Source organism: Vombatus ursinus, unplaced genomic scaffold (genome assembly GCF_900497805.2).
Source record: "Vombatus ursinus unplaced genomic scaffold, bare-nosed wombat genome assembly UNPS02014807.1, whole genome shotgun sequence".
Taxonomy (NCBI): Eukaryota; Metazoa; Chordata; class Mammalia; order Diprotodontia; family Vombatidae; genus Vombatus; species Vombatus ursinus.
The window spans coordinates 8549930-8571581 of NW_020954585.1; the positions used below are offsets into that span (position 1 = coordinate 8549930).

Below are 21652 nucleotides of genomic sequence, written 5' to 3' on the forward strand. Positions count from 1 at the left end.
ATGCCCTTCACATAATTTTCTTGCATTATTTTCCTTTCTTTTCAAATTTTTCTTCTACCTCTCTTTATTCTTAAAAATAATTTTCTTTCTGCTCTTTTTTAAAAATTATTAAGCTCTTCTGGGAATTCTTATTGGGCATATGTCTAATCTTCATTATTTTTTTCCTTTGAGGTTTTCCTTCTAGATGTTTTCAAGTCATTGCCATCTTGCGTTTGTGTCTTGAGCTTTTCTGTCACTGTAGTTGCTTTCTATTGTCATTTTTTTTTTGCTTGTTTGTTCATTTTTCCTATTTCTTGACTTTGGACTTTATTTGGGTTCTGCTTACCTCTGGGGGGAGGAAGGGTGGGACTGTCCCTGAACTTCAGGCTTTTATGTCCTGTTGTTTTGACCGCTAGGTCCAGAGGAGCCTGTAAGTTTTCAGTGCTCTTAAGGTAACATGATCTAGGGAAAGGTATGGTCACTGCCTCTTGATGTGCACTCTAGTCCATAACCAGGTAGGGCCCCTGTTTGAACTGGGTAATGGGCAGTCAAGTTGCCAAATGGCACCTGGTCCAGTGTCTGGTACTAGCACAGAGGTCTCCTGTAATTTTTCTGACCAGGTGTTCAATCCTCTTATTCTTGCTAGTCCCAGCATCACTGCTACTGATGCCTCCAAGGCCCAAAGCCAATGTATCTTCCACCATGCCAAGGTCCTAGCTAGCCTCCAACCCCAGTGTCTGCAGACTACTTCTTCTGTCCTCCTAACCTGTTCTGGGCTAGAAAAATGACTTGACTTTTTGTTGGTTATGCCACCTAACATTCAATTTGACAAGTTTTTGAAAGTTGTTTAGAGGAATGTTATGAGAGCTTGGCAAAAATGCTCACTTTACTCTGCCATATTTTAATATTTTAAATATTTTTCATGCCAGAAAATTTTGCTCTCTATGGTACTTTGGGATAAACCAGGTTGTGTGTATTATAGTGAACATCCAAAGCCCCCAGTGGATAATGGACCTTATTTTCCAAAAAGAGAGGGGGATATTTTATAATTTTTGAAATCTGCCCAAGATACACAAACTGTGACAGTTATGGCTATAGGGACAAAAAGTCCTCCTTGTCTTGATAATGGGTTGATGTTGCCTCAGAAGACATAATGAGACTAGCAGGTGAAAGGTATAGTGATGAAACTCACTTTAAAAGCATGTAAAACCACTGCTTTGCTTCATGGTTGTAAGGGATAAAGGGCTCCATTCAAAGAGCAAGTTCTGAGGAGTTTCGTACCTTGAAGCAAATTGCACAGAAATAAGCTATTAAGGATTTGCTAAGTGAACAACTGTATTAAAACTGCTAAAATGAGCATAAAGCCCAGCCTCTCACTTAAAAGTAAAAGGGGAAAGGGAAAGAGGGTTATTTCCCTAAAACCACAGGATGTCAATGAATAATTTTTGACTTTAAAAATCTGAAAAGATATGTTGCCTAAAATTCATTATTGTTATATTTGTATCCATAAAGCATGATTGCTTACTCATGCACAGAAGCAATATGCTCTCCTGAAACCTTGGTGAATTAGAGGCTAGCATCTCTGAGATGGTTAGTGATTAGGTTGGTGAAAAGCTGTGGGTCTGTTTTACAAATATCCCAGCAGATGACTGATCATGAATTTAGAGCTGGAAAAGATCACAGAGGGCACTGTGCCCAACCCTTTCATTTTACAGATGAGTAAACTGAGTTCCAAAGAGGTTAAGTGACTTGCCAAGGGGTCACACAGCTAGTCAGTGTCTGAGACAGATTCAACCTTAGGTCTTCCTTGATTCCAGGTCCAATGCTCTATCACTCTGTCACCAACCACCTCTGTGAGGAAAGTATAAGCTTACTTCTATCTCATGATAGTCCTCATCTGTAAGGATACTCTCTTATTTCCAAAATTAGGATAATGAAGATTGCGGCAATATGAGTCAGACAGCCCTATCCTAACTAGAAAGCTTCTTGATTCCAAATGCAGCACTCTTTCTGTTACCTAACTAAAATCAATAGACTATAAACCTGCTGCAAAGTAATTTTAGGAATGGGTACAAACAGTAAAGACAAACATAAACAATTTTTATTGAAGATTTTCATCATCTTTGAATACAGAACACTGACTCATGTACAGTGACTTGGTTTATCACAAAGGCACAGTCCTTTCTCCTTTTGATCTAGATTTTCCTTTTCCTATTTGTACATAATTTCAATTCAGCCTAGCCTTGTAATTTATTCCACATATTCTTCTGCTTGTGAGATTCCAATTTGGTCAATTAGAAATAGTGATTATTTTTATCTATTGTAGTATGTTTGCAGTGAGGCTTTGAGGCCAGAATTATAACTCACATGTTTTAGAATTTGTTTGTATAGAGTATGCATTTAATGGACAGAATTACATACACCAATTCTTGAAAATTTAGAAAAATTTCCCTCCTCCCCAAAATTTCCCTGAGATACTATGATATTTTCCACTAGGTTAAGGGGATGGGATGATGGGATATGATATGATGAACTCTGCTAGTGTGGTAAAGGAGAAACTTGAATATTAATACTTGAATATTAATGAAAAGTATATCTTTGAGTAAATTGAGCCAAAAAAAGATATCAGTAGAACAACTAAAACATAAAAGGGCTTATTTTAAATATATCCATAACTTAAATACAAAACAAAATAAAGTCCACAGAGATTTACAAGTCTGAGGCTAGTATCTGATTGCCATAGTAATTTTTAGAACTTCCAAGAAAGCTGCTAACAGGTACTGCCATATCTCTACTCTGCAGCTTCCTCTGTGTATATAGCTACATTATTTCCACAAAAAAAAAATTATTTTTAAAATTTAAATTTAAGCCTGATTCTTGCTATGTTCAGACTTTGATCTAATGTTACTAAGATCATGATTAGAAATGATCTTTGGGAGCATATTTCTATCTAGTAGCAACACACTGATACTGATAAATTCAAGGACATTAAATTAGTGTTACTGAGAATAAAGAATCAAATTTTTGAGTGCTTAAAAGAAATTACAGCAAAGACTCTATATTTTTTGTCCTTCCTTTATTTAACTGGACTTAAGTAGAAAAGATTCATCATCTAGTTTGTGCTCAGTTCCTGCCTGGTTCACAGTTGATACAGAGAACCTATTTCTTAGATTAAGAAACTTCATTGTGAGACTTGAGATACAGTGGTTTGGAAAACTTTCTTAGCTTCTCCTGGGTTTGAAGTCCACGACTCTGTAGGGGAGTGAGGGCCATTGGAGGAAGGTGAATCTGCACAAATCAAAAAACGCCTTTGTGAAAACCCAGAGATTGTGATTTCCCTTTTTAAAAAACAACAGTGTATGGGCTAGGCTCCCCACTATGAGAAAAACAAAAGAAATAAAAGAACTTTTTAAGAGGGTGGTAGTAATGCTACTTCAATTCCAAAACATTCTGCAAACGTCCCTTTTCCCTTCCCTTCCCTTCCCCCCGTTTCTGATCAGACCATCTCAATCTAGAGCAGAGGCTCTCAATCTGGGGTCCATGGACCACTCTACTCAGGGGTTCACAGGTAGATTTCAGGGAGTTAGTGAATTTAAACAAGAAGAAAAATACATCTTAATTTTCACTAAATTCTAAATGAAATTTAACATTTTCTTTAAATGAATGTAGGAAAGAGACAATTTGAGAATGGGTCCATAGTTTTTACTAGACTGTCAAAAGAGTCCAAGACACAAAAAAGGTTAAGAACCCCAGATCTAGAGTCTAAGTTGTGTAAATTGCCTTTGCAGCAGTATCATGCTTCCCAGAAACCACTAGTCACATGAGTAGGAATGCTCAGAAATTACCAGGTTTGGGTGATGCAGTGGTTTAGTACCAACAAGTGGAGATTGAACTGAGACTTACTGGCCTTGGATATGGGATCTGATAATGCAATCCAATTTCAATTCTTGCTGTGCATTCATCTATGCATTGTTTAATTAGTTCTGAATCCGTAAGCTGTTAGAATGGGAAAATGAGTTTAAAAAAAGTGTTAGCATATTTTAATGCTTCATAAAGTACTTGCCTATTTTTAAAAAATTTCCTTACAGACACAACCAATAAATTCAATATTGATAATGGAAAAGTAATTTAGCTTAAATTTTACTGCTTGAGAAATCCCACCTGAGAATGATCAGAAAGAAAGTAATTTCTGTCAGGTATTCTAGTCTGAAGGCTTGAAAAGGGGACATTTCAAATTCCAAAAATTGTCTATATGTGGTCCACAAAGGCAGTTCAATTTCAAGGAATGTAATGAATGGTGGTGTTTAAAAAATATAAAACTAAATAGGAAAGGAGGGAGAATTATGATTCTTACACAAAGTTTACACTGGGACTCTGAAAAGAATTCAATTTGTATCAGCCCACCAAAGAACCTCAGAATAATTGTATGGTCTGTGTCCTATGTCTGTCTTGGACACTCCAAAGGTCCTCTTATGCTCTGGTACTGACTGGATTGGTGGAAGACAAGTTCTGAGATAAAAACTCAGGATAAAAACTTGGCTTTCTTTCTCTTTTGAAGACGAAAGGCAAGGCCCGGTAGTCTCAGTTTCCCTATTATGAGAAACTGTTATTCTGTGACATCTATTTCAGTAACAAATTGCAAAATTCTCACCTGTCCCTTGGGATTTTATGCACTTCATCAAATGCCTTTGAACTAGTCAGTTTTCAGAGAGAAATGGCAACTCTTCTCACATGAGTGAAAGGGGTTATACGGGGGGAAAAGATAGCAAATATATCTAGTAAATATATTGTGAAAAGAGGTTCCTTAATGCTAAAAGGCTTGATGGCTCCTCCTCCTCCTAATCAACAGTCCATCAGGTCAATGGTTCCTTGGACCAATCCAACTTGGACAACCCCCCACCCCCCCCCCCAAAACATACTTCCTGAAAATGGAAAGGTCAACTTAAAACCTTAATTCAATTTAATAAGCATTAACTTAAAACCTGAACTTTCTCAATAAATCAATAATGACTCTACTATGTCACAACATTAATGTTATTCAATTTATTTTAAAGGCAATTAGGGTTAAGTGACTTGCCCAGGGTCACACATATAGTAAGTGTCAAGTATTTGGTCTGAGGCCAGATTTGAACTCAGGTCCTCCTGACTTCAGGGCCGGTGCTCTATCCACTGCGCCACCTAGCTGCCCCTATTCAATTTAATAAATGTAATTTAAACCTTTATTAAGCAACAACAATGTTGCGAAGCATATTACAGGTGCTGTATAATAAAAAAAAAAAAATAAGGCATCAAGGTTTCTGCCCTGAAACAGTTTACATTCTAATTAATTCAAACAACTATTAAGCACATAATATATGTAAGAAAATGTGATAGGAGGGGCAGAAGTCAGGAGGCTCTGAAGTCAGGAGGACCTGAGTTCAAATCCGGCCTCAGACCAAACACTTCACTTACTAGCTATGTGACCCTGGGCAAGTCACTTAACCCCAATTGCCTAAAATGAAAAAAAAAAAAAACAAAGCCAAAGAAAATGTGATAGGGATTTAAATGACTTAGCTAGACTCTGTCCTCCAGAAGCTTGTGTTCTTCTGAAGGATGGAGGATACATGAATTTAGTATGTTGGGAAAGGGAGAAGAAAAGACAACACAAGGTGCTCTGGGAAAATTTGAGTGGAGGCTTGAAGGAACCTGAAAGATTTTGAAAGGCAGAATTTAAGACAATGAATTTCAGGCATGAGGTATGGTCTATGTCAGACAATGGAGCGCTTTATATGCCAAACTAACATTTGTATTTTATTTTAGAGGCAATTGGAAGGCACTTAAATTTTTTGTGAACAGATAAGTGATATGGTCAAACCTGTGTTTTAAGTATATCAGTGTAACAGCTGTGTGGAAGATGAAATGGAGAAGGTGCAGAGAGAGGTGACAGGGAGATCCATTAGGAGGCTGTTACAGTCGCCAGGTGATGAAAGCCTGATCTGGATGGCTATGTGAATGGAGAAAAGAAGACACGTGAGAGATGTGAAGGTAGAAATGACAAGCCTTGGCTATGGTGGGTGTGAGAATAAAGAGTAAAGGATGAATTCCAGTTTACAAATCTGGGTGAATGGAAAGACTGTGTTAACTTCAACAGAAATAGGAAAATCTGTCAGGAGGAGTTTTGGGAAAAGTCAGTGAGTTTTATTTTGGACTTGTTGATTTGAGATGCCTATGGGATATCTGTGTACAGATGTCCAAGGGCAGTTGGTGATACAGGACCAGAGCTCAGGAGAGAATGTGGTGCTAAATCTATACATTTGGCAGTTATTTGCTTGGAGATGACAGTTGAATTCATGGGATCTTATGAGATGACTGAAATAGAAAATAAGAGAGCCTAGGATAGAGCCTGAGGTGAGACTTGATGATCCTGAAAAGGAGACTGAGAAGAAATGGTCAAGCAGGTATGGGGAGAACCAAAAGAGAGCAGTCTCATGAAAACAAGAGAGGGGAGAGTAACCAAGAGGAAAGGGTGAGCATTAGTGTCATAAGCTGCAGAGAAATCAAGAGGATAAGGACAGAGAAAAGAACACTGGATTTTGAAAGTGAGAGAGGTGGAGCCAAGATGGTGGAGGAGAGAAGTATTCAGATGAGCTCTCTCAAATTCCCCTCCAAACAATTCTAAAATAATGCTTCAAACAGAATTCTGGAGGGACAGAACTAACAAAAGGTCAGTTGAAACAATTTTCTAGCTCAAGAAAACTTAGGAGATTGGCAGGAAAGGTTTGTTTCACTGCAGTGGTGGTCAGGACTGGAGCAGCACAGACCAGGTAGTGCAGGCTGTGTTGTGCTGCCGGCACTGGGCCTTGGAGGTGGCTGCTGTGGTGGCAGAACCAGCTCTGGGAACTCCCAACCCGAGGACAGGTGAGGGGAGGATTAAGGGGCTGGACAACTGGCTGGAAGGAGATTGCAGGGGATCCTTTGCTGGTGCTGGGTTCAGGAACCTGTTGCATTGCCCATAAGTAGTTCTGGGCTGCAGTCCAAAGGCCAGAAGGAGCAACAAGAGCACTTGCAGCCTCAGGGTAGCAGGCGCCATAGTTAAGGTTCCAGGAGGGAGAGGAGTGCTTGTGGTCATCTACAGTAGGGCTCTGGTCTCAATTCTAAGACATAGGGGAGCATGAGCAATTACTGCTGCATGAGAGGAAAAGGACATGGTCACAGTCCTAGGGCTGTACAGGAGGGCTAACACTAGTGACTACAAGGAAATAAGGTTCCTTCATAGTTAAAGACCAGAGCACAGACCAGGAGAGCAGTGATCATACCTCTCCCTAGGTCTTACCACCTTGAAAGCACCAAAGACCTACAGAACCTGAAAGCTGGCTCTGAAGACAGCAGGAAAAAAGGTCTGAAGCTTGGGACAGTGATCCTTAGGAAGAAAGACCAACTTTAACATAGGGTTAAAAGTCAAGAAATAGGCTGGAAAAATGAGTGAAAAACAAAATAAGAACTTGAACATAAGAAGTTACTATGGTGACAGGGAAAACAAGACACAAATGGAGAAGACAATGTCAAAGCAGCTACAAGCAAAACCTCTAAGAAAATGTAAATTTGACATAAGCTCAACTAGAATTCTTGGATGAATTCAAAAATGATTTTAAAAATCAAATAGGAGAGGTGGAAGAAAAACTGGGAAAAGAAATGAGAGTGATGCAAAAAAAAAGAGTTTAATAAAAGCACCAGAAAAAAAAAGCACCAAACCAAAAAACAAACCAAAAAAAACCAAAAAACAAACAACCAAGGAAAATAACACCTTAAAAAATAGAACTGGCCAAATAGGAAAAAAGGCACAAAAATCCACTGACAAGAAGCATGCCTTAAAAAGCAGAATTAACCAAATGGAAAAAAAAGTTACAAAAGATCACAGAAGAAAATAATTCTTTTAAAAATTAGAATTGGGCAAGTGGAAGCTAATGACTCCATGAGAAACCAAGAAAACAAAATTAAAAAATGAAAAACATAAGAAAATGTGAAATATCTCACTGGAAAACAAATGACCTGAAAAAACAGATTTAGGAGAGATAACTGAAGAATTATTGGACTACTTGAAAGCCACGATGAAAAAAAAAGAGACCCTAGGCATCATATTTCAAGAAATTATCAAGGAATACATATCCTAGAACCAGAGTGTAAAATAGAAATTGCAAAAATCCACCAATCACTTCCACAAAAAGATTGGAAAATGCAAACTCCCAGGAATATTACAGCCAAATTGCAAAGCTCCCAGTCAAGAAGAAAATACCCATAAGCAGCCAGAAAGAACCAATTCAAATATCATGGAGTAACAGTCAGGATCACACAAGATTTAGCAGCTTCCACATTAAAAGATCAGAGAATTTGGGTATGATATTCCAAAAGGCAAAGGAGCCAGGATTATATTCAAGAATAACTATCCAGCAGCAAAACTGAGTATAATCCTTCTGGGGAGGGGTGGATGGGCATTTAATGGATTAGAGGACTTTGAAGCATTCTTGATGAAAGACCAGAGCCGAAAATTTGACTTTCAAATACAAGATTCAAGAAAAGCATAAAAAGTTAAAGAATGACAGAAAAACTACAAGGTAATCAATGAGGTTAAAATGCTTATATTCTTGTATAGAAAGATGAAAATTTTAACACCTAAGAACTTTATCATTATTAGGGCAGTTAGAGCATTGACAGAGAACACAGGGGTGAGAAAAAGAAATGTAAAATTCAGAGGTGAGAGAGAGGGATGGGATTTCTGGGAGCCAAGATGGTAGAGTAAGAAATAAGTCGCTCTCAGTCTCCCTTTCTAACTTCTGAAAGCTCAGAAAATATCACCCCAGGAAAAACCCTGGAATGGCTGAGTCAGTAGAAAGATGGGGTGTAGCAGTTTTACAGCCTGGGAAGTTTGGGGGATTAATGGGAACCCAGGCCCCTCTTGCTCTGGTGGAGGGGGTACAGGACAGGAGTCACTGCAGCAAGCCAGCAGCAAGCCCCACCTCAGCAAACCAGGGGGGAGATCCTGAGCCCCAGCATGGTAAAGCAGGCAAGTGCCAACACCAAGACTCCACTAAGTGCCTTGGCACAGGCAGGGGAACCGGTAGACTCCAGGTTGGAAAACCACCATGTGCCCTGCAGCAGCCAAACCTCCTCATGCTTCAGCACAACTCCAGGAGGCACAGCTCCAGGCAAGCAAGTGTCCTTAGGCAGGCAAGTGTCCTCTGGCAGCCAAGCCTGCCAGTGCTTCAAAGCAGCCTGGGTGAATAGGTATCCTCCTCCAAGAGTCAGACCCTCCCCCGCCCCCCCCCACACCTTGAATTTTTGAATTTATTTATTTATTTTTGGCTAGGCAATGGGGTTAAGTGACTTGCCCAGGGTCACACAGCTAGTGAGTGTTTTGTGTCTGAGGCTACATTTGAAATCAGGTCCTCCTAAGTCCAGAGCCGATGCTCTATCCACCACACCATCTAGCTGTCCCTCTCACCACACCTTGAGAGCTTCAGTGTTGCTGATCCCAGCTCAGCACCAGGTAAGCTGCTAGACCCCTAGAGCCTCCAGCTGCCAGCACTTGAAGCCCCAGGACACAAAGCCAGGGACCAGGTCACTGGCCCCCAGCACAAAAAGCTGGGGTCAGTGTCTCCTGCGCTCCAGCAGGAGAGCTCAACTTTAAAAGCTAAGAAATAGGCAAACATCATGAAAAAGCAGCAGAAAAAAACACTGACCACAGATTATTACTATGGGGACAGGGAAGATCAAAACACAAATTCAGAAGAGAACAACATTGTCAATATATCAACAACTGAAACCTCAAAGGGGTATATGAACTGGTCTCAAGCCCAAAAAGCCTTGAGGAAGAACTGAAGAAGGATTTTATTTATTTATTTATTTATTATTTAGGCAATTGGGGTTAAGTGAGTTGTCCAGGGTCACACAGCTAATAAGTGTGAAGTGTTTGGTCTGAGGCCGGATTTGAACTCAGGTCCTCCTGACTTCAGGGCCGGTGCTCTATCCACTGCGCCACCTAGCTGCCCCTCAAGAAGGATTTTAAAAGTCAAATAAGAAAGGTAGAAGAAAAACTGAGAAAAGAAATGAGAGGTATGCAAGAGAGAGTCAGTAACTTGGAACAGGAAGGATAAAAATTGACTGTAGAAAACAAAACCTTAAAAAATACAACTGGCCAAATGGAAAAAAAGTACACTGAAGAAAACAAGTCCCTAAAAAATACAACTGGCCAAATGGAAAAGGAGGCACAAAAGCTAACTGAAGAAAACAATTCATTAAAAATAAGAACTAGGCAAATGGAAGCTAATGAGACATGAAGAATCAGTCAAACAAAATCAAAAGAATGAAAAAATAGAAGAAAATGTGAAATACCTCATTGGAAAAACAACTGACTTGGAAAATAGGTCCAGAAGAGATAATTTAAAATTTATTGGTCTACCTGAAAGCCATGATGAAAAAAGAGAGCTTGGACAACATCTTCCAAGAAATCATCACTAGGACTAGAACCAGAAGATAAAATAGTCCTCGAAAGAATCCACTGATAACCTCCTGAAAGAGATCTCAAAATTGAAAATGCCAAGGAATATTATAGCCAAATTCCAAAATTATCAGGTCAAAGGAAAAATATTGCAAGTAGCCAGAAAGAAACAATTTAAATATCATGGAACCACAGTCAGGATTACACAGGACTATGCAGCTTCTATGTTAAAAGATTGGAGGGCTTGAAATAATGATATTGCGTAAGGCAAAGGAGCTTGGATTACAACCGAGGATCAACTATCCAGTGAAACTGAGCATAATCTTTTAGGGTAAGAGAGGGATATTCAATGAAATAGGGGACTTCCAAACCTTCCTGAAGAAAAGACCAGAGTTCAACAGAAAACTTGATCTTCAAATAAAAGATTCAAGAAAGGCATAAAAAGGTAAATAGGAAAGGGGAAAAAAAAACCCAAAACAAAACCATGTTAAAAAAGGGAAAGGTTTACATCCCTACAAGGTAAGATGATACCTGTAACTCTTGAGAACTGCATCTTTATTATGACATTTAGAAGGGGTATACATAGACAAAAGGCATGGATATAAGTTTACTTTCATGTGGTGATAAAAAAACTAACAAATTAATCTAATTAATCTAAGTGGTGAAGGGAAAAAGGAGGCAGAAAAGGGTAAACTACATCACATGAAGAAGCACAAAGACCTATTACAGTAGAGGGAAAGAAGGGAGGGAGATGAGCACTGTTTCATCAGATCTGGTTCAAAGAGGGAATAACATAATCAGTTAGGTATAGAAATCAAACTTACCCTAGAGGAAGTAGGAGGGGAAAGGGGAAAGAAAAGGTGGCGGGGGGGGGGGATAGAAGGAATGATAAGAAGTAATAAGGTAAAAAGGGAAGAAAAGAGAGGGGGCTGATAGAAGGAAAGGAAGATTGAGGGAAGTAGTGGCCAAAAGCAAAACTCTACTGAGGAGGGAAAGGGAAAAAGGAGACAGAAAAGCAGAAAAGCATAAATGGGGGTGGGGTGGGGAAATAGGATGGAGAGAAAGACAAAGATAGTAATCATAACTGTGAATGTGAATGGGATGCAGAGTGGATTAAAAACCATAATCCTACAATATGTTGTTTACAGAAACACATTTGAGGCAAAGGGATAAACATAGAGTAAGGTAAAAAGCTGGAGCAGAATACAGTATGCTTCAGCTGAAGTAAAAAAAGCATGGGTAACAATGCTGATCTCAGATCAAGCAAAAGCAAAAATAGATCTAATTAAAAGAGATATAAAAAAATAAAAGAGATAAGGAAGGAAACTACATCCTGCTAAAAGGTACCACAGACAATAAAGTACTATCATTGTTAAACATATATGCACCAAGTGGTATAACATCCACATTCTTAGAGGAGAAGTTAAGTGAGTTACAGGAAGAAACAGACAACAAAACTATGCTAATGGGGGACCTCAACCTCCCTCTCTCAGAACTAGATAAATCGAATCACAAAATAAACAAGAAAGAAGTTAAGGAGATGAATAGAATTTTAGAAAAGTTAGATATGGTGACCTCTGGAAAAAAGTGAATGGAGACAGAAAGGAATATACCTTTTTCTTGACGGTATATGGCACCTACACAAAAACAAACCATAAAAACCTCACAATCCAATACAGAAAGGCAGAAATATTAAATGTACCCTTTTCAGATCATGATGCAATAAAAATTACATGTAATAAAGGGACATGGGAAGACAGACTAAAAATTAATTGGAAACTAAATAATCTAATCCTTCCTAAAGAATCAGTGGGTCAAACAACAAATCATAGAAACAATCAATAATTTCATCCAAAAGAATGACAATAATGAGACAACATACCACAACTTATGAGATGCAGTGAAAGCAGTTCTTAGGGAAGGTTTTATATCTCTCAATGCTTACATGAATAAAATAGAGAAAGAGGAGATAAATGAATTGGGCATGCAACTAAAAAAGCTAGAAAAAGAAGAAATTAAAAATCCCCAATTAAGTACCAAATTAAAAATTTTGAAAACCAAAAGAGAGATTAATAAAACTGAAATTAAGAAAACTATTAAAAAAATAAAACTAAGAGCTGGTTTTATGAAAAACAACAACAACACCAACAATAAAATAGATAAACTTTTGGTTAATTTGATTTAAAAAAAGAAAATGAAATTGCCAGTATCAAAAATGAAAAGGGTGAATTCACCTCCAATTAAAAGGAAATTAGAACAATAATTAAGAGCTATTTTGCCCAACTGTATGCCAATAAATTTAACAATCTTAGTGAAATGGATGAATATTTACAAAAATGTAAATTGCCCAGATTAATGGAAGAGGAAATAAAATACTTAAATAACTCCATTTCAGAAAAAGAAATTGAACAAGCCACCAATGAACTCCCTAAGAAAAAATCTCCAGGGCCAGATGGATTTACAAGTAAATTCTATCAAACATTTAAAGAATAATTAATAGTAATACTATATAAACCATTTGGGAAAATAGGCAAAGAAGGAGTCCTAAACCAAATTCTTTTTATGATACAAATATGGTGCTGATAACTAAACCAGGAAGAGTCAAAACAGAGAAACAAAATTACAGACCAACTTCCCTAATGAATACAGATGCAAAAATTTTAAATAAAATATTAGCAAAGAGATTAGAGCAACTTATCTCCAGGATAATACACTATGACCAGGTAGGATTTATACCAGGAATGCAGGGTTTGTTCAATATTAGGAAAACTATTAGCATAATTGACCATATTACCAACAAAACTAACAGAAATCATATGATTATCTCAATAGATGCAGAAAAAGCTTTTTTTTTTTTTTTGGTGAGGTAATTGGGGTCAAGTGACTTGTCCAGAGTCACACAGCTAGCGAACGTTATGTATCTGAGGTCAAATTTGAACTCAGGTCCTCCTGACTCCAGGGCTGGTGCGTTATCTACTGTGCCACCTACTTGCCCCCAGAAAAAGCTTGACAACATACAAGAACCATGCGTATTAAAAAAAACCAGAGAGCATAGGAATAAATGGAGTCTCCCTTAAAATAATAGGTAGTTGTGTGATTAAGGAAGAAAAATGTGGTTCGGATTCGCTCCTACAATAAGACACACTCCCAGAGAAAGAAGTGAAGGTAGCTTTAATTAAGATTATAATATAGGTACAGAAAAGGTAGATTATTGCAACATACAATTAGCAATACGACTATAGTCAGGCTAAGAATACAAAGGATAGTAATAACATAAGAAAACATCACCAATTCAGGGAAGCACCAACACCTGAAGTCCAAGCTGGGGATTCCCGGGGTACAGCTTTCAGGGTCCTGATTGGAAAAGTCCCAAGCAGAGCATTCTCTCCATGGGTGAGAATCCAAAGATGGCTTTCCCAATTAGGATTTAAATAGGGCCTCTTACATAGAAGGCCCCGCGCCAGAGATGTCCATGATTCTAATAGATGTTTTTACTTGGTCCAGGAACTGGCCAAGTTCCTGGAGCAGGCAAAACATCTTAGAATGTTAATTAACTTGATATGTTCTGATGAACTGGCCAGGTTCCCAGAGCACATCTTCCTGAGAACTGGCTAAATTCTCAGGTCAACATAGATAACCACACTCTGGCTTATAGCCCAATGTTTAGAGTCATACAGGGGACATGGAAGATCTTTCCTTTTAAGATTTATTGATCAGTAGCATCTATCTAAAACCATCAGCAAGTATTAAGTGTAATGAGGATAAGCTAGAAGCATTTTCAGTAAGATCGGGGGTGAAACAAGGGTGTCTATTATCACCACTGTTATTCAATATTGTACTAGAAATGTTAGCTTTAGCAATGAGAAGATAAAGAAAAGAAATTGAAGGAATTAGAATAGGCAAAGAAGAAACAAAGCTATCACTCTTTGCAGATGATCTGATGGTATACTTTGAGATTCCTAGGGAATCAACTAAAAAACTACTTGAAATAAAAAACAACTTTAGCAAAGTTGCAGGATATAAAATAAACCCATATCAATCATTGACATTTCTATATATTACTAATAAAGCCCAATAGCAAGAGACAGAAATTCCATTTAAAGTTACTGTAAACATTATAAAATATTTGGGAGTCTACCTGCCAAGACAAACCTAGGAATTATACAAACATTACAAAACATTTTTCACACAAATAAAGTCAGATCTAAATAATTAGAAAAATAGCAGTTGCTCATGAGTAGGCTGAGCTAATAAAAATGAAAATTCTACTTAATTTACTTCATCAGTGCCATACCAATCAAATTACCAAAAAATTATTTTATAGAGCTAAAAAAAAACCCCAAAATTCACATGGAAGAACAAAAGGTCCAGAATATCAAAGAAATTAATGAAAAGAAATGCAAGGGAATGTGGTCTAGCTGTATCAGATCTTAAATTGTATTATAAAGCAGCAATCATCAAAACTACTTGGTACTGGCTAAGAAATAGAATGGTGGATCAGTGGAACAGTTTAGGTATGCAAGATACAACAGTCAATGAATATAGTTATCTACTATTTGATAATTCCAGAGACTCCAGCTTCTGGGATAAGAACTCACTAACAAAAACTGCTGAGAAAACTGGAAAAGAATATGGCAGAAATTAGGCACAGACATCTTACACCCTACACCAAGATAAAGTCAAAATGGATACATGATTTAGATATAAAGGCTGATACTATAAGCAAACTAGGAGAGCAAGGAATTAGTTTACCTTTTAGATCTATGGAGAATGGAAGAATTTATGACCAAACAAGAGAAAGATAACATTATGAAATACAAAATGGATGATTTTGATTACATTAAATTGAAAAGTTTTTTGCACAAAGTCAATGAAACTAAGATTACAAGGGAAGCAGAAAGCTGGGAAACAATTTTTATAGCCAGTGTCTCTGGTAAAAGCCTCGTTTCGAAAATATATAGAGAACTGATTCAAATTTATAAGAATACAAGTCATTTCCCAGTTGATAAATGGTCAAAGGATATGAACAGGAAGTTTTCAGATGAAGAAATTAAAGCTATTTATAGTCATATGAAGAAATACACTAAATCACTATTGATTAGAGAAATGCAAATCAAAATGACTCTGAGGTACCACATCACACATATCAGATTTGCTAACACAACAAAACAGGAAAATGATAAATGTTGGAGATATGGGAAAAATAGAATGTGAATGCATTGTTGGTGGACTTGTGAAGTGATCCAGCCATTCTGGAGAGCAATTTAGAACTATGCCCAATGGGCTATAAAATGTGCATACCCTTTGACCCAGTAATACCACTTTTAGGTCTGTATCCCAAAGAGATCATAAAAATGGGGAAAGGATCCACATGTACAAAAATATTTATAGCAGCTCTTTTTGTGGTGGCCAAGAATTAGAAATTGAAGGGATGCCCATCAATTGGGGAATGGCTTAATAAGCTGTGGTATATGAATGCAATGGAATACTACTGTGTTATAAGAAATAATGAGCAGATGGTCTTCAGAAAAACCTGGAAAGATTTAGTGAAGTGAGCAGAACCAGGAGAACACTGTATCCAGTAATAGCCACATTGTGCGATGACTAACTTTCACAGATTTGGCTCTCCTCAGCAATGCAAGGACATTGCATTGTTAAGACAACTCCCAAAGTCTCAAGATTGAAAATGCTATCCACAGAGAAACAACTATGGAGTCTGAATGCACATTGAAGCATACTATTTGTTGTTTTTTTTCTTCTGTTTTGTTTTGTTTCTTCTTTCTTGTGGTTCCTCTTATTGCTTCTAATTCTTCTTTACAACATGACTAATGTGAAAATATGTTTAATATGAATGTATATGTAAGCGCCTTTATCAGATTTCATACTGTCTTTGGATAGGGAGGGAAAGGGAGAAAATTTAAAACTCAAAAGCTCCTGAAAGTCAATGTTGAAAAACAAAAATAAATACATTTTTAAAAAAAAGAAAAAGAGAGGGATTCATGGGGAGGAGGAAGGGAGAGGAAGAATGGGAGAAATTATCTCACATAAAAGAGATGCAAAAGGACTCTTCCTTTGCTGTTACAATAGAGGAAACGACAATGGGGGTTAGGGGTGGACAGCAAGGTTTGAACCTTACTCTCATTAGATTGGCTCAAAGAAGGAATATCATACACACTCAGTTGGGTAGAAAAATCTATCTTACTCTACAGGGAAGTAGGAGAAGAGGAATAGAGAAAGGAAGAGAGGCTGACAAAAGGGAAGGTGGATTAAGGGAGACAGACTTTTAAGGAAGGACAGGGTAAAAAGAGAGAGAAGGATAAATAAGGAAAAAAATAGAATGGAGGGAAATATACAGTTAATAATCATAACTGTGAATGTGAATGGGATGAACTCACCCATAAAATGGAAGCGTATAGCAGGATGGATTAAAAACCAGAATCCAACAATATGTTGTTTACAAGAAACACACTTGAAACAGAGGGACACACATGGAGCAAAAATAAGGAGCTAGAGCAGAATCTATTATGCTTCAGGTGAAGTTAAGAGAAAAAATAAAAGCCAGAGTAGCAGTCATGTTCTCGAACAAAGAAAAAGTAAAAACAGACCTAATTAAAACAGAAGCAGGGAAACTACATTTTGATAAAAGGTACCATAGACAATGAAGTAATATGAATATTAAAATAAATACATATGCACCAAACAGCATAGTATCCAATTTCTTAAAGGAGAAGTTAAATGAGTTATAGGAGGAAATAGTAAAACTGTAGTAGTGAGGGACCTCAACTTTCTTTTATCAGAACTTAGTAAATTTAGCCAAAAAATAAACAAGAAACAAGTTAAGGAGATGAACAGAACTTTAGGAAAGTTAGATATGATAGACCTCTGAAGTTTTACCTTTTTTTTCAACTGTACATGGCACTTTCACAAAAACTGACCATGTATTTGTGCATAAAACACTCACAAACAAATGCAGAAAAACAGAAATATTAAATGCATCCTTTTCAGACCATAATGCAATAAAAATTATATTCAACTATAGAAACATAAATTAAAAATTAATTGGAAACTAAATAATATAATCCTAAAGAATGAGTGGGCCAAAGAACAAATCATAGAAACAATAAATAACTTCACTAAAGATAATGACAATACTAAGACAATATACCAAAATTTGTGGAATGCAGTCAAAGCACTTTGGGGAAAAGTTGTATTTCAAAACACTTATATCAATAAAACAGAGAAGGCAGATCAATTAATTGTGCATACAACTAAAAAAACCTAGAAAAAGAACAAATTAAAAATCCCTAATTAAACGAATTGGAAATCCTGAAAATTAAAAGAGATTAATAAAATTGAAAGGAAGAAAACAATAGAACTAATAAATAAAACTAAGAGCTAGTTTTAAAGAATAAAATAAACCATTGAATAATTTGATTTTAAAAACAGAAGAAAACCAAATTACCAGTATCAAAAATGATAAGATCAAAATAAAGTAATTATCAGAAACTATTTAGCCCAATTATATGCCAATAAAGCTGACAATGTAAGTGAAATAGATGAATATTTACAAAAATATAAACTGCTCAGATTAAGAGAAGAAGAAATTGAATACTTAAATAACTCTTAGAAAAAGAAATTGAAAAAGCCATCAATGAGCTCCCTAAGGAAAAATCCCCAGCACCAGATGTATTCACAAGTAAATGCTACCAAATATTTAAAGACCAATTAATTCCAATAATATATAAACTATCTGGAAAAACATGTAAAGATGGAGTCCTTCCAAATTTCTTTTATGATACAAATATGATGCCAACACCTAAAACAAGAAGAGCAAAATCATCAGAGAAAGAAAACAATAGATCAATTTCCCTAATTAATATTCATACAAAAATTTTAAATGAAATATTAGCTGAGATTACAGCAATATGTCACAAAGATCATACACTATGATCAGGTGGGATTTATACTAGTAATGCAGGGCTGGTTCAATATTAGGAAAATTATCAGTATAATTAGTTAATAGCAAAAACAACAAAAACCTCAATAGATGCAGAAAAAGCTTCTGACAAAATACAATATTCATTCCCATTATAAATACTAGGAAGCACAGGAATGAATGGAGCTTTCCTTAAAATGGTAAGTAGTATCTATCTAAAACTATCAGCAAGCATTATCTGTAATGGGGACAAGCCAGAATCCTTTCCAATAAGATCAGGGATGAAGCAAGGATGCCCGTTATCTCTACTATTATTCAATACTGTTCTAGAAATGCTAGCCATAGCAATGAGACAAAAAAAAAAAAGAAATTAAATAAATTAGAATACACAACGAGGAAACAAAACTATCAGTCTTTGCAGATGATATGACGGCAAACTTAGAGAATCCTAAAGAATCAACTAAAAAACTAGTTGAAATACTTAACGACTTTAGCAAAAGTTGCAGGAAATAAAACAAACTCATGTAAATCAATAACATTTCTATACATTATCAATAAAGTCCAGCAGAAAGAGATAAAAAGAGAAATTCTATTTAAAATAACTGCAGACAGTAATAAAATACTTGGGAGTCTACCAGCCAAGAAAAACTCAGGAACTATATGAATATATTTACAAAAGACTTTTCACACAAATAAGGTCAGATCTAAACAATTGGAAAAATATTAACTGCTCATGGGTAGGCTGAGACAATACAACAAAAACGATGATTCTACCTAAGTTAATTTACTTATTCAGTGCCATACCAATCAAATTACCAAGAAATTATTTTAAAGAACTAGAAAAGATAATAAAATTTATCTGGAAGAATATCAGATCAAGAACATCAATGGAATCAATGAAAAACAAAAAAACAAAAAACAAAAAAAAACAAACCCAAAATGGGAAGATGACTTAGTAGTACCAGATCTCAAACTGTATTTCAAAGAGGTAATCATCAAAACAATCTGGTACTGGCTAAGAAATAGAGTGGTGGATCAATGGAACAGGTTACATATACAATACACAGTAGGAAATGACTATAGTAACCTTGACTAAACCAAAGGTACGAGATTTTGGGACAAGAAGTCACTATTTGAAAAAAAAATTGCTCAGAAAACTGGAAAACAGTTTGGCAGAAATTAGGTACAAACCTCTCACACCATATACCTAGACAAAGTCAAAATGGATATATGATTTAGACATGAAGGGTGATATCATAAGCAAATTAGGAGAACATGGAATATTTTACCTGTTAGATTTATGAAGAAGAGAAGAATTTATGACCAAAAAAGAGATAGGGAACATTGCAGAATGTAAAATGGATCATTTTGATTACATCAAATTAAAATGTTTTTGCACAAACAAAACAATACAGCCAAGATTAGAAAGAGAACAATTGTAAAAAAAATTTTTTTACAGAAAGTTTCTCTGATAAAGGTCTCGTTTCTCAAATATATAGAGAATTAAGTCAAATTTATAAGAATATACGTCATTCACCAATTGATAAATGGTCAAAGGATATAGACAGTTTTCAGAACAAGAAATAAAAGCTATAGTCATATGAAAAAATGCTCTAAATCATTATTAAGAGAAATGCAAATTAATGTTATCCACCTCAAGAGAAAGAATTGAGAGTCTGAATACAGACTGAAGCATATCTTTTTTTACTTTCTTTATTATTCTTGTTTTCTCAGGTCTGCATTTTCTTTTGCAACATGTTTAATATAGAAATGTTCTGCATGAATGCACATGTATAATCTATATCAAACTGCTTGCCTTCTCAAGGAAGGGGGAGGGAAAGGATGAAGGAAGAGAATTCAGAACTCAAAAATTAGAAAACAAATGTTAAAAATTTTTGTTTAAATGTAATTGAGGAGAAAAAAAATAAAATAAAAAATAAAAAAGAGAATATTGGTGACCTCAGAGAGACGAGTTGCAATTGAGTGATGGGGTCAATAAGCCAGATTTCAGGAAACAAAGTGTAGACAAGTATAAACAGTTACTTCTGGAAATTTATCACGTAAATATAGGAGAGATATAGTAGGGTCAAGTTATTTTTTTAAACCATGATGATGATGATGATGACAGCTAACATTTATATATTGCTTACCATTTGCCAGGTGTTATGCTAATAAGAGCTTCACAATTATTATCTCATTTGATCCTCACAACAACTCTGGGAGTAGGTGTTATTATTATGTCCATTTTACAGTTGAGGGAACTGAAGTAAACGGGTTAAGTGACTTGCCCAGGTAAGTGTATACACACTAATAAGTATCTGAGGGCAAATTTGAACTCTTCCTGATTCAAAGACTAGCACGCTTATCCACTGAGCCACCTAGTTGCCTTGTGGCAGCTAGGAGATACATGAGAGAGATCTGTATAGGGAAAAAGAAAAATATTCAGTCTTACACTTAAGTTGAAAAAATCAGCTTCACAATTATAAGACTGGGGATGTGTGACTGGATAGCAGTTCATCTGACATAAATCAGGGGAGTTCACTTGCTCAAGCAAGTCAACAATATGATAATAGCAGCAAAAGAAAAAAAGATAATGTGATAGATATTAGATTTATACTAAGAGGCAATGTTCAGGACTAAAGAGATGACAGTCTCCGTGCGCTGTCCTGTTCCCACCATATGTAGAGTTTTGTGTTCAGCTCTGGATATATTTTAGAAAAGACATTGATAAGCTAGTGGAAATCAGGATATTAAAGGACCTTGAGAACATGCCACAAGATGATCAATTAAAGGAACTGTGAACGTTTAGCACACAGAACACGAAGGGCTATCATGTGGAAGAAAGATTAGATGTAAGGATCCAGAAAGAATTTTGGAAAAGTTAAAAATATGCTACATCTCTGGCGATGACTGAACAGTGACAAAAAAGATTTTTCTTTTTTTTTTTTGTATTTGTAGCCTAGAGACTAACAGTACCTGGCACAGAATAGACACTTGATACTCTCTTCTCTCCAGGTTTTTGGAAAATTATTCTCTCCTGGTTCTCCTACTTATTTGACCACTCCTTCTCAGTTTCCTCTGTTGGATTGTCATCATCCAACTTACTCACTAACCTTGGGTGTCCCATAGGGCTCTCTGAGCCCTTATCTCTCTCTATACTAATTCATTTGATGAACTCATTAGTTAAAGTGACCTCATCAGTTCACATAGAATCAATTATCTCTATGCTGATGAGTCTCAAAATCTACTTATTCAGCCCTAAC

At 36.3% G+C, this 21652-nt stretch overlaps 1 protein-coding gene across 10 annotated transcripts in view; it reads right to left on the reverse strand.

Moving 5' to 3' along the window:
- Positions 1-2058: 2058 nt before the first annotated feature.
- The window catches only part of LOC114052432 (LYR motif-containing protein 1), a 40029-nt gene continuing 20435 nt past the window's right edge, over positions 2059-21652 (reverse strand). For 9 of the 10 annotated variants that reach the window (XM_027875044.1, XM_027875043.1, XM_027875036.1 and 6 more), the window contains 2 exons: positions 3883-3975; positions 2059-3267 (listed from right to left, as the gene is read on the reverse strand). In XM_027875044.1, coding sequence (XP_027730845.1) covers positions 3151-3267; positions 3883-3975 — 210 coding nt within the window. In that variant the 3' untranslated portion in view covers positions 2059-3150. The remainder of the gene's footprint in view (positions 3268-3882; positions 3976-21652) is intronic. The other variant, XM_027875046.1, reaches the window with a different exon arrangement.